The sequence below is a fragment of the Cherax quadricarinatus genome, chromosome 21 (genome assembly GCF_038502225.1).
Source record: "Cherax quadricarinatus isolate ZL_2023a chromosome 21, ASM3850222v1, whole genome shotgun sequence".
NCBI lineage: Eukaryota > Metazoa > Arthropoda > Malacostraca > Decapoda > Parastacidae > Cherax > Cherax quadricarinatus.
In genome coordinates, this window is record NC_091312.1 from 31,164,119 (window position 1) to 31,177,762 (window position 13,644).

General features: G+C 40.1%; 1 protein-coding gene across 2 annotated transcripts in view; it reads left to right on the top strand.

Moving 5' to 3' along the window:
- Positions 1-5,170: 5,170 nt before the first annotated feature.
- MetRS (methionyl-tRNA synthetase 1) overlaps positions 5,171-13,644 on the top strand; it is a 33,290-nt gene continuing 24,816 nt past the window's right edge. For both annotated transcript variants that reach the window (XM_070087352.1, XM_070087353.1), the window contains exons 1-2: positions 5,171-7,078; positions 7,597-7,860. In XM_070087352.1, the coding sequence (XP_069943453.1) occupies positions 5,186-7,078; positions 7,597-7,860 (2,157 nt within the window). In that variant the 5' untranslated portion in view covers positions 5,171-5,185. The remainder of the gene's footprint in view (positions 7,079-7,596; positions 7,861-13,644) is intronic.

The following is a 13,644-nucleotide window of genomic DNA, read 5'->3' on the forward strand; positions in this document are numbered from 1 at the left end:
AGTTTATTGAGTATACCAGGAAAAGTGTAGGGTAGGGTTATAATTGAAAGAATTAGAGGTAAGACAGAATGTAGGATTGAGGATGAGCAAGGAGGTTTTAGAGTAGGTAGGGGATGTGTAGATCAAGTGTTTACATTGAAGCAAATATGTGAACAGTATTTAGATAAAGGTAGGGAAGATTTTATTGCATTTATGGATTTAGAAAAGGCATATGATAGAGTGGATTGGGGAGCAATGTGGCAGATGTTGCAAGTGTATATGGAATAGGTGGTAAGTTACTAAATGCTGTAAAGAGTTTTTATGAGGATAGTGAGGCTCAGGTTAGGGTGTGTAGAAGAGAGGGAGACTACTTCCTGGTAAAAGTAGGTCTTAGACAGGGATGTGTAATGTCACCATGGTTGTTTAATATATTTATAGATAGGGTTCAATTGAAAGTTTATTCTCTATAAGGATTACAATGCTGAGTTTACAGAATTTGGTTATTGTGTGGTTTACATGTAGTAAAATAATAATTAGAGAGTGTACCACTAGAACACCTAGCATGGCTAGGCATTTCGGGCAGACTTAGATTAAATCTTAAGTTTAAAATATTACTAAATTATGAGGTAAGTTGGTATTATGGCTAAGTGACTAAATACTAGTTTGTGAGTTTAGCAATGTGAATGCTTTTGTTTTGGCACTATACATAGTTTCAGTATTGGAGTATCACAGGCCAACTTATGACTGGTTAAGATTCATTATTTTGAGATTGAGAATGATATTTCTGTTTATGGTCAGATGGGTGAGTGAGTGTAAGTGTGAACCACCAGGTGGTATTCGTATAATTAGTTGACAGGGTGTATCAGGGAGATAAGATGTTTTCTGATGGTAGTTTTGAAGGTGATGAATGTGTCTGCAGTTCTAGAATTTTCAGGTAGGGTGTTCCAGATTTTAGGGCCTTTGACATACATTGAATTTTTGTAAAGGTTTAGTCGGACACGGGGAATGTCAGAGATGTTTGTGTCTGGTGTTGTGCCTGTGGGTTCTGTCACAACTATCAAGAAAGCATTTTAGGTCAAGGTTAATATTGGAATTTAAGGTCCTGTAGATGTAGATTGCACAGTAGTAAGTGTGGATGTACTGAACAGGGAGTAAGTTTAGATCTATGAAGAGTGGGGGGGTGTGTTGCCAGGGATGTGATTTAGTGATTATTCTTACTGTGGCTTTTTGTTGGGTTATTATTGGCTTTAGGTGTGTTGCTGCAGTTGAACCCCAAGCACAGATAGCATAGGTGAGGTATGGATATATAAGTGAATGGTATAGTGTGAGAAGGGCAGTTTGCGGCACGTAGTATCGTATCTTGGAGAGGATCCTAACCGTTTTTGATACTTTTTTGGTTATGTGTTGGATATGGGTGCTGAAGTTCAGGTTGTTGTCGAGGTATAGGCCAATTAATTTGCCCTCATTATGCCTGGCAATTAGGGTGTTGTCGATCTTAATGTTAATTTGCACATCTCCTGCTCTGCTACCAAACATAATGTAGTAGGTTTTGTCAGCTTTAAGCGTAAGTTTGTTGGCTGTCATCCAAGTCGATATTTTGATCAGCTCCTCATTAACAATGGTGTTGAGGGTGGCAAGATTAGGGTGAGAGATGACACAAGTCGTGTCGTCAGCAAAGAGAATGGGGTTCAGGTGTTGAGATATGTTTGGAAGATCATTGATGTATATGAGGAAGAGCAGGGGACCAAGGACACTTCCCTGCGGAACTCCAGTATCAAGTGGCTGTGTTGTTGATGCTGTGCCTTTAATGGTGACATACTGATACCTATTAGTAAGGTAAGATTTGAAATATACAAGCGCATGGCCTCTTATACCATAATGGTCAAGTTTGTGGAGTAGGATGCTGTGGTCTACTGTGTCAAAAGCTTTTCTTAGGTCAATAAAAATTCCTAGTGGATATTCCTTATTTTCCAATGCTGTGTAAAGCAGATCTGGCATTTTTATGATTGCATCGTTAGTGCTTTTATTTTTCCTGAATCCAAATTGGCAGGGGTTGAGTATGTTTTGTGCCATTTTAAATGAATATAGTCTCCTGTGCACGAGTTTCTCAAAGATTTTGGATAGCAACGGTAAGTTTGATATTGGCCTATAGTTGTTTAAATCTGTAGGGTCACCACCTTTATGTATTGGTGTAACCCTTGCCGTCTTGAGTAGTTTCGGGAAGGTACTAGTTTCTAGTGACTTGTTAAAAGTAATGAGATAGTATGTAAATGCTAGGGCGTTCGGGAGAGGGGTGGGATTAAATTATGGGGAATCAAATACAAAATGGGAATTGACACAGTTGCTTTTTGCTGATGATACTGTGCTTATTGGAGATTTTAAAGAAAAATTGCAAAGTTTAATGGACGAGTGTGGGAGTGTGTTTAAAGGTAGAAAGCTGAAAGTGAACATAGAAAAGAGTAAGGTGATGAGGGTACCAAATGATTTAGATAAAGAAAAATTGGATGTCAAATTGGGGAGGAGAGTATGGAAGAAGTGAATGTTTTCAGATACTTGGGAGTTGATGTGTTGGCGGATGGATTTATGAAGGATGATGTTAATCATAGAATTGATGAGGGAAAAATGGTGAGTGGTGCATTGAGGTATATGTGGAGACAAAAAACATTATTTATGGAGGCAAAGAAGGGAATGTATGAAAGTATAGTAGTACCAACACTCTTATATGGGTGTGAAGATTGGGTTGTGAATGCAGCAGTGAGGAGGCGGTTGGAGGCAGTGGAGATGTCCTGTCTAAGGGCAATGTGTGGTGTAAATATTATGCAGAAAATTCGGAGTGTGGAAATTAGGAAAAGGTGTGGGGTTAATAAAAGTATTAGTCAGAGGATTGTTGAGGTGGTTTGGTCATTTAGAGAGAATGGATCAAAGTAGAATGACATGGAGAGCATTTAAATCTGTAGGAGAAGGAAGGCGGGGTAGGGGTCGCCCTCGAAAAGGTTGGAAGGAAGGGGTAAGGAAGGTTTTGTGGGCGAGGGGCTTGGACTTCCAGCAGGCGTCCGTGAGCATGTTCGATAGGAGTGAATGGAGACGAATGGTATTTGGGACCTGACGATCTGTTGGAATGTGAGCAGGGTAATATTTAGTGAAGGGATTCAGGGAAACCGGTTATCTTTATATAGCCGGACTTGAATCCTGGAAATGGGAAATACAATGCCTGTACTCTAAAGGAGGGGTTTGGAATATTGGCAGTTTGGAGGGATATGTTGTGTATCTTTATATGTATATGCTTCTAAGCTGTTGTGTTCTGAGCACCTCTGCAAAAACAGTGATTGTGTGAGTGAGGTGACAGTGTTGAATGATGATGAAAGTATTTTCTTTTTGGGGATTTTCTTTTTGGGTCACCCTGCCTCAGTGGGAGACGGCCGACTTGTTAAAAAAAAAAAATTCAACCCTGTGAGCGAGTTCAGATCAAGGTTCTCGACCCTGATAGGGTCAATACTTATATCATGTACCTGTTTATGCTCAATGTCAATTGCAAAACTAACACATTTATAAATCTCTTCTTTCAATGCACTGACTGTATCCTACTAAGGGAGGGTTGCTCAAAAAGAAAGACTGAAGTTTCTCTATTAATTTTGTAATGTATACAAGAGAGGGGGTTACTGTCTCCTTGCTCCTGGCATTTTAGTTGCCTCTTATGACATTCATGGCTTATGAAGAAAAAAATCTGTTCCACTTCCCCATGGAGAACATTTATAAATATACTTTTAAAATCTTTATTATGAAATTTCTTGAGTCACCAGTTTCCAGTAGTTCCATTGTGCATTTTGTTGAAGCAACACTTTATATTTATATATGCAAAATAACACTTGCATATTTTTTTTTTTTTTAAATAGATCACCATTTCTTTATTTTTCCATGCCATAGCTGTTGTGTTTCATAAACTTCTACAACTTTCTCTTTCCTTTAATCTGTTGTTCCTTTTTCAAAAGGTGTCTGTCGAGATGTCTCTTGAATACTATCTGATATTTTTGCATCTTAGTGCACAGTGAGTGGCCCGGTGGCCTGGTGGGCTCCCTCCTGTGCTTTTCGACACGATGTGTCCTGTTCACCTTAGGTACCTGGGTGTTAGTCGACTGGTGTGAGTCGCATCCTGGGGGACAAGATTAAGGACCCCAATGGAAATAAGTTAGACAGTCCTCGATGACGCACTGTGGCTAACCCTCCGGGGTTAAAAATCCGAATGAAATCTTATCTTATCCTGTGCTTTTGATGTGGCTTTAAGTTACAAACAAAAATGCTAAAGCAGTAGAAGACCATTATTACAAATACAGCAATTGATATATTCTTGGATATCCACTATTGCACCAGTGATTGTTGGTGCCTGTATTACTGTAAAATCACCTCTGTTAATTTGTCTCTGAATTCTATATAATTCCTCTAATAGTAGAAGAAACTAGAGAGAAGGCTAAATACAGTATCCTCTTAACCCTTAAAAGGTCCAAACAAATCGACGTTCAAATTCGTAGTGCTACAAAAGTAGATCTACTTTTTTTACATATTTTCAAATATAAAAAAAAAAATGTAGATAAATTTTTTTTTTACACATTTTCACATGTAAAACAAAAAAAAAAATTACATTTTTTTACATACTTTCAGATGTTGAAAAAACGTATATATACGTTTGGACCATTTAAGGGTTAAACAACTTCCAGAATCTTTCTCTCTTGTCTGTATCCTCTCCTTGGGCAAACATTCCATTTCACATATCCTAATTTTATTCTAAACCATCATATTTTTTGAACTGAGTCCTGGTGGTGGGAAGTACAGTGCTTGCATTTTAGAGGAGGGGTCTGGGATATTGGCTGTTTGGAGTTGCATCTAAACTGTCATATCTGAGTGCTTCTGCAAAGACAGTGATTATGTGTGAAAGATAGTGAGAGTGTTGAATGATGGTGAAAGTGATTCTTTTTTGGGTCACCCTGCACCGGTGGGAGACAGCTGATTTGTTAAAAAAATAGTAATAATAATATAATCAAATTAAGCACCAAATTAGAAAAGGCCAGGTATTTTTTCCAGAATTGTTCATAAACATTACTATTACACTTTGAGCTCTCATTCTCTCAAATGTATTGAACTTGATCCTCTTTTCTTCTCCCCATTAAAACTCTTCTTTCCCATTTAAGTTTTTTTGTTGCTAGTATAGATAATGATTATTTTTTTTTTATTACAGAATAAGCCAGCACGTGCAGCAGTGTCTGCTGAAGCATTAAAAGAGGCTCAGTCAGCATGGCTACATCCTTCCCAAAACACTATTCACACAGCTCATCCTGTCCCTGTACTTCCTGTTGAAGGAGAATCAAATGTTCTTATTACTTCAGCTCTTCCATATGTCAATAATGTACCACACCTTGGAAATATTATTGGATGTGTTCTTTCAGCTGATTGTTTTGCTAGATTTTGTCGCTTGCGAGGTGACAATGTTTTGTACATTTGTGGGACAGATGAATATGGCACAGCAACAGAAACAAAAGCGCTTGCTGAGGGACTCACACCACAACAGATATGTGATGAATATCATGCCATACATTCTAACGTTTATAAATGGTTTAATATCAGCTTTGATCATTTTGGGCGTACAACAACAGAACACCAAACAAAGATTGCTCAAGATATTTTCTTTAAACTTGATGAAAATGGCAAAATCTTTAAAGAGTCTGTGGAGCAGCTTTATTGCAAGAAATGTGAACGTTTTTTAGCTGACAGATTTGTAGAGGGTACATGTCCTCATCTTGGTTGTGGGTATGAGGATGCTAGAGGTGACCAGTGTGATGGTTGCGGGAAGTTGATTAATGCCATGGAGTTAGTGAAACCTCGTTGTAAACTTTGTTCTAGTTCACCTGAGGTAAGATCCTCGAACCATCTTTTCTTGGACTTGCCATCAATTGAGCCTGACTTAAATTTATGGTTAGCAGCATGTTCCAAACAGTGGTCTAGCAATGCTAGAATTATTTGTGAATCATGGATAAGGGATGGTCTCAAAACTCGTTGCATCACTCGTGACTTGAAATGGGGTACTCCAGTTCCCAAAGATGGCTTTACTGATAAAGTATTCTATGTCTGGTTTGATGCTCCCATTGGCTATATTAGTATTACTGCCTGCTATACAAACCAGTGGGAAAAGTGGTGGAAGAACCCCAGTCTAGTGCAGTACTATGAGTTTATGGCTAAGGACAATGTTCCATTCCATGGTGTTGTGTTTCCTTCAACCCTTTTGGGTACTAGTGATAACTGGACTAAAGTCAATTATTTGATAGCCACTGAATATCTCAATTATGAGGATGGCAAGTTCTCAAAGAGTCGAGGTGTAGGTGTGTTTGGTGACCATGCCATTGAGACTGGAATTCCTAGTGATGTTTGGAGGTTTTACCTTCTATATCTTAGACCAGAGGTTCATGATACAGCCTTCTCTTGGGTTGATCTACAGACTAAAAACAACAGTGAACTTCTCAATAATTTGGGAAACTTTGTTCATCGTGCACTGTCCTTTGTGTTCAAATTCTTTGGGTCTTCTGTTCCAGCAGCCAAACCTATTGAATCTGATTTTGGAGTTATGGCTGCAATAAACCAGGAACTCCAGCTTTACACCTCAGCTTTGGCCAACAATCATCAAAGAGATGGCCTGCGGCATATTTTATCAATAACAAGGATTGGGAACCAGTACATCCAAGAGCACGAACCATACAAACTTATTAAGCCAGACCGGTCTGAAGAAGACAAGGAACGTGGAGCTACAGTGACTGCTGTTGCAGTCAACATTGTAGCTCTTGTTTCTGTCATTTTGGATCCTTATATGCCAAACACTGCAGAACACATCAAAATCTTCTTGAATAAGCCCCCACATTTACAAGGACTTCCCAGCTTATTTATGCAGTTCCTTCCTGCTGGTCATATCATTCAAGAACCTAAACCCCTTATTACTCCCATTGATGATGACATGATTAAAAAACTAAGTAAGCAATTTGCTGGTCAGGCTGCACCAGAAAAGAAACCCGCTAATCCAGCTGAAGTAGCACAACTTGAGAGCCTTATTATGGAGCAGGTAGATAAACTTCTAATTCTGGTATGTTTTTTAATACTGAGATCCTCCTCAATTTTTCTTTTTAATTTTTGTCACACTAAAAAGTAGCACTACTAGCAAGCTAATACAGTACCTGAATATGTATTGTATAAAACCACGACACCCCAGCCACTTAATTACACTAAACTAAACAAAATCAAATGCATCCAATTTATTGCTTGCATTTAAGCACTGAATAACCATGCATTTATAACACTACATTTATGTACATTCACATATATATATGCCTGCAGTTGTACAGTACATCTTCATAAATTCAAACATTAAAAGAAAGTGTACATATATGCATGCATATACAGACATGCACTCCCAAATCATGAACATCATATGTTGCTCATTTAAACTTTTAGTATGACTAGTAAAAAAATTAATTTAGATAAAATATGGTAACTGCAAAATTTTTCACAGTTAACTTGAGTTAGTACATATTCTTGTGTGATTGTTTAGTGTTATTAAAATGTGATTTTTATGTATTTCAGGGAAATAAGGTAAGAAAGCTAAAGGAAAGTGGTAATGCTGGCAAGGATGTTGTAGCTGCAGAAGTAGCAACTTTAATAAGTTTGAAGGGCCGGCTAGCAGCTGCACAGGGACTTAACACTGCTACTCCTGCTAAGGACAAAAAGAAGAAAGCAGGAGTAAATGCTGCAAAAGTGGAACACATTCCCCTTAGCACTCATGCTGGCCTCAATGGTGCACTAGATGAAAAAGATGTGAATCATCTCCAGGTTTTAGTTGCACAACAGGTAAAGTCTTCCTAATAGTGTATTATTTTCTATGTAAGTAGGGAGGAAGCATACATCAATCGTTGCTTCACAGCTAGTGAGATGGCAGTTTGATCTAAGCTTCCCTCTTCTTTATGTTAGTCACAATAGTGCAAAGATTTTGTTTGTTTGTTTGTTTGTGTGTGTGTGTGTGTGTGTGTGTGTGTGTGTGTGTGTGTGTGTGTGTGTGTATTGTAGGGGTTCTTAAATGGAGATATGGAGGGTTGAAGGTAGACACACTTGTTGGATGGTAACATATATTGTCAGACTGTGATGATGAACGTGGAGCCCAGCCTCTGCCTGTCTTAGCCTGGATGTCTACGCCGACTGAGAGGGAGGCAGAGGTACGACCGTACACATGCGCATCCCGTGACATCACACAAAGTCACAGGCCTAAAAGGGATCTCCTATCTAAAGCACATGGATGATACTAATATGCTATACAACACAGGGATCAGCAGCTATGCTGACAGCTCGGTCATGTTACGTATGTCGTCTCGACATACACTACTATCAATAGGCTGAACAGGCAGGCGGTTCTGTGCTGATTCTATACAATAACAAATTCATGTATATAACTTAGAATTAGTGGATGGTATCATAATGGGTGTTAACAAAATGAGTTTTACGTAGTGGATGTTAACGTAATCACTTTTAACATAATGAGTTTTAACGTAATGCATTACAAACTATAAGAACAAATCATTGTACAATATGGATGGAATTGATCGATCGATCTGTATTCATGCACTCTACGGATTCTGAGGAAGAATAAATATATATATACAAGGTGAAAGTAACAGCAAAGGCATCTGGTGCACTCAGACGATTACTGTCAATTCTCAGAATACGGAGGGAACGTGAATACGAAAAAAAAAAAAAATTCTGAAAAAACTAATCAGTTAATAACAAACAGTTGACAATTTACTTCATCTCGGACATCTAGTTATACAGACTATGTACATTTAAACCCAATTCTGCGAGGGTGAGGTTTACATATGCAGAATGGTTATCATCTCTGGGAGGATCGAATTCCTCTGCAATGGCTAACACATGCCTTGACTGAGGGAGATCTGAATGAGTATCTACAAAAGATACTTGTGGGTTTCTCATTACTTGTCGAGTACGCAAGGAGTAACGACATTAAGGTTGATTATGTGACTGAGTATTTGAGGTTGAGGGTACAGAGTCAAGAGGATTTTCAGCATCTGTCACATTAGTCTGGGTAGCAATATCATCAACATCGCATACTAATTTCATATGATCTAAATGCGATTCTTTGTACTTGCCAGTACTAATTTCTCTAACCTTATACTTATTACCAGAGATATGTTCTACAACTCGATAAGGTCCGACAAACTTTTTGATCGAGCTTAGGCATTGCGGATGTTTTGTTGAAATTTGTCAGCATTACTCTTGAACCTACTTTTTTACTTTTGATGGCTTAGCACGGCTATTAGTTACTCTAGTAAATTTTGCTGTTGATTTGTGAAGTGTTTCACGGTTTCTTCTAAAAACACTTTGAGCCATGCTGGTACGAGTTGCTACGAAATCATCAGGGTTGTAATTAGGTTTCGGAGTGGAATATAACAACTCATAGGGTAAACGCTTGTCTACACCATACAATACATAATGTGGAGTATCACCTATGGAAGCATTGTAAGCAGAATTTATGGCACATTGGACATCTGGTATGACTTCATCCCAAGTTTCACTATTGGGGTTGATAGTGGCTCTCAGGACATCAAGTACTTTCTTATTGGTTCTTTCGGCTAACCCATTGCTGGCAGGATGATGAGGAACAATGGTGGATTTAGAGATCTTGTATAAAGTACACAAATTTTCAAGAATCTCATTACAGAATTCACCTCCATTATCTGTTACTAAGGACTTTGGGGTGGTATGCCTGCAGATAATGCGTTCTTTAAACGCTTTAGCTACTGTCTCTGCAGTCTTATCTGCAATAGGAACTAACTCACAATATCTGGTGAAATGGTCTACCATAACACACAGATGTTTGTTGCCTTGGAGGGAACATTTAAAATTGGTTAACAAGTCAAGGGCAACTCTTTCCCACGGTTCGCTAGTGGTTGGGTACACTTGGATAGGATTAGGACCATTGACATTTCCTTTATGTTGCATACAGACACTACATTTCTTAACATACTCGGAAATGTCAGTTGCCATACGTGGCCAAAAGTATTTCATTCTGGCTTGTTTCACAGAACGATCCATACCAGGGTGTGCAACACCTGGTGCATCATGAACTAGCTGCAGAGCTACGTTCACTAGTGACTGTGGAATTACTAACTGGTACACTCTTCTACTTGGAGTACCCAACTCGGCTGTTCGATACAGTAATTCTTGGCTCATTACAAAGTCACTAATGGGTGCTGGTGGCTTCACAGTAAGAATAAGATCTTCCTGGAGCAGGAATCGAATCACACCAGACCACATGGGATCTGTTCTTTGGGCATTTTTGACATCCTCGACAGTAAATGGAGGATCTGCAGTAACTACACTAACGTGTCGCGATAAAGCATCTGTGACTACATTCGACTTGCCAGGTAAATGTTCAAAAGTGGGATTGAACTCTTGGATAGTCAAGGTCCGTCTGGCTAACCTTCCAGTAGGCTGTTTGTTCTGGAATAAACGTATCAGTGGCGCATGGTCTGTCAAGACATGAACAGGGTACTGGTAAATAATGTCTCGGAAGTGCTTTAAAGACCATACTATTGCTAAAGCTTCTTGCTCCGTTACTGTATAATTACGTTCAGCCTTCGTAAGGACTCGGCTAGCAAATGCAACTGCGTTGTACTTGCCATCAGTCTTCTGAGCTAGTACGGCACCTATGCCAATTGAACTAGCATCAGTTGTCAGATAGAAGGGCTTAGAAAAATCTGGGAATTTCAAAATTGGAGCAGCTGTTAACTTTTCTTTTAGAGTTTGGAATGCTCTTTCTTGATGGAAGGTCCAAACAAAAGGAGCATCTTTCTTAAGCAATTCAGTTAGCGGAGCAGCTATGGAAGAAAAATTGGCAATGAAAGATCTATAAAAACCTGCTAAGCCCACAAAGGATCTTATGGCATCAGCAGTTTTGGGAGTTGGAAAATTTAGTACTGCAGTTACTTTACTTTGATCAGTCGTAACCCCTCTAGGAGTGACTACGTGACCAAGAAACTTAATTTCTGATCTGAAAAATTGACATTTGGACAGTTTGATCTTTAAATTGGCTTCTTCAAGCTTGCCAAGTACTGTATCAAGTCTTTTCAGGTGTGTGTCCACGTCTTCGGACATGACGATTACGTCGTCTAAGTACACCATAAGTGCTTTACCTATAAGACCTCTAAAGATGTTGGTCATGAGTCTAGAGACCGTGATAGGAGACGATCGTAATCCAAACGCCATATGGAGGAAGTGATAATGACCTGTGGGAGTGGAGAATGCAGTTAACTCTTGGTTGTCCTCGTGAAGAGGGACTTGCCAAAACCCTTGTAACAAGTCCAGGGTTGAGAAGACTTTGTTATCCGATATTGCGTAAAAGGTCACCTAGTACAGGAAGTGGGAAGCGATCTGGAATGGTTTTCGCATTTAACTTCCTCAAGTCAATCACCGGGCGCCAAATGCTGTCCTTCTTAGGCACTAGGATCAAGGGCACATTCCAGGGTGAATTGCTATGTGCAGTAACTCCATCATTGAGCATTTGATTGATCAGTTCCTCTGCGACAGCAACTTGGGAATGGGGCATTCTGTACGCAGGTATATAAATAGGTCTAGTACCAGGTTCAAGTGGAATACGATGGGACAATAAGTTCGTTATACCCATCTTCTCACCTGGTAAGGCAATGGCTTTACGACGTTTGTTCAACAGCATCAACAAGCGCTGGACTTCGTCTGGAAAATCAGTGGGAGATAAGTCTTTCTCCTCAACTGGTGGGATAGATTGACCCAGCGGAGTGGATGAGGTCTCCACTGTTGAAATAGCACCGACCCACTGGTCAGGTGGCACGTCATCCTGTACTTGAACAGGGTAAGGATAGTGAACTAGGTCAACAAGGTTGGTATTTGCTCTGAGACGAGCACCGTGACCCGAAGTGTTAGCAAGGAGTAAATGGATCTTACTGTCTCTTACAACATGTAAGGAAGGTTCAACAAATAAACCCTTGACCTTGCAGGAATCACTGTCAACTAGGACGTTATCACCATCTGGAACATTAGGAACAACAACAGACACACTAGTGAGAACACTAGCCGCAACAGAGACGTCTTTCTGCAGACGGCATGTGACATCAACAAGAGATGGCATTACTAGTTTCGAGTAATCGTTTTCTGACAAGGCATCCCCTGTGGAGAAACTACTACTCGAACTAGCAGTCATTGCAGGGATAGGCTGTGCACTCAAGGCAGTCTGAGTGTCCTCGGACACTTGAGGCAATGGAACACTATCTTGCAAGTCTGAAGGTGTAGGCGGAACACAGATGGGAGTGACAGAGTTACTAGTGCCTGACCGCTTGGGTACGCTACTGGAGAATGCATTGGCTTGTAAGGACTTAATACGTACATCATACTCTGCAGCAGTATGACAGATTTCTGATCCAAGCTGGTAACCCCAGAATGGAACGATCAAGTCGTCAATTTGGGCATGCCATCGGTACGGGTCAAGCACAATGCGTAAGTCTCGCATGGAAGCAAATCCCAGTAGAAGGTCACCAGGGAAAGTAATCTGGTCTACAACAAGAAAAGCAGCAGTAAAGTCTCTGCCTTGGATAGTAAAGGTGAGCGAAGTCTGACCTCGGTCTCGCAGAAGGGAACCAGCTACTCCACTAAGGGAGGTTACAGTAGTTGGTTCAACGAGGAGGACACGTCGTAACTGCTTCTCTTTAAACAAGCTAGACCTAATGATATTAACTTGCGCACCAGAGTCCATGAACACATGAACGGGCGCATTATGGACAGAAGCTTGTACTAAAGGACCAATCGTTTCGTTAGGAGTTATATGCAAACAGAAAGGTGGGTTGTCATCGGAGAAGGCATTTTCTACTTCATCCCCAAATTCCTCTACGTCAGAGACGTGTGAAGCAGCATCAACAGCAGGGCTGTCAATCTCAAGGCTGGCTAAGGCTTCATAGGAATTTTGGACTGGGATGGTGTACTCGTTATCACCTACTTCTGTCACGACTGGACGAGTAGACTTGGGCGCTCGGATTCCCCCGAATTGGAAGAATGAGCCTGGTTCTGGTTAGTTTGTGAACCACGACGTATGTTTCCTCTCCTGGCTCTGCGGTTAGAACGGCCACGGAAGGATCTAAAGTACTGCATGTTGTAAAGAGCATTGCACTCAGATGTGTCATGTCCATGAATTCTATGATAAGTACAGTAGGGAAGATCTGACTGGTACTCATCATCAGTACGATGCTTCTTAGGGTGACTGTCATGACAATTAATAGCAATATGGCCATGGTAACCACAATTGTAGCAAGTTCTTTGACTGTGGGTACTGTACATACTACGGGTGCTACAGGAATGATGGCTCTTAACACTTGCTTTGGATGATGAACGCGAGTGATTAAGGTTGGGAGTTTTGGTAGTAGCACAAACTAGAGGAAGTACAGGAGTGGACAAGGTTTTTGGCATAGACTTACGATAAGGGAAGGTTCCCTCAGGACACAAATTTCGTACATGGATTAGAGCTGCAAGCGGTCTTGAATTGTATACATACATAGATGTCGGTGGCATTAGTTGTTTAATAACTCCAAATGCAGCTAA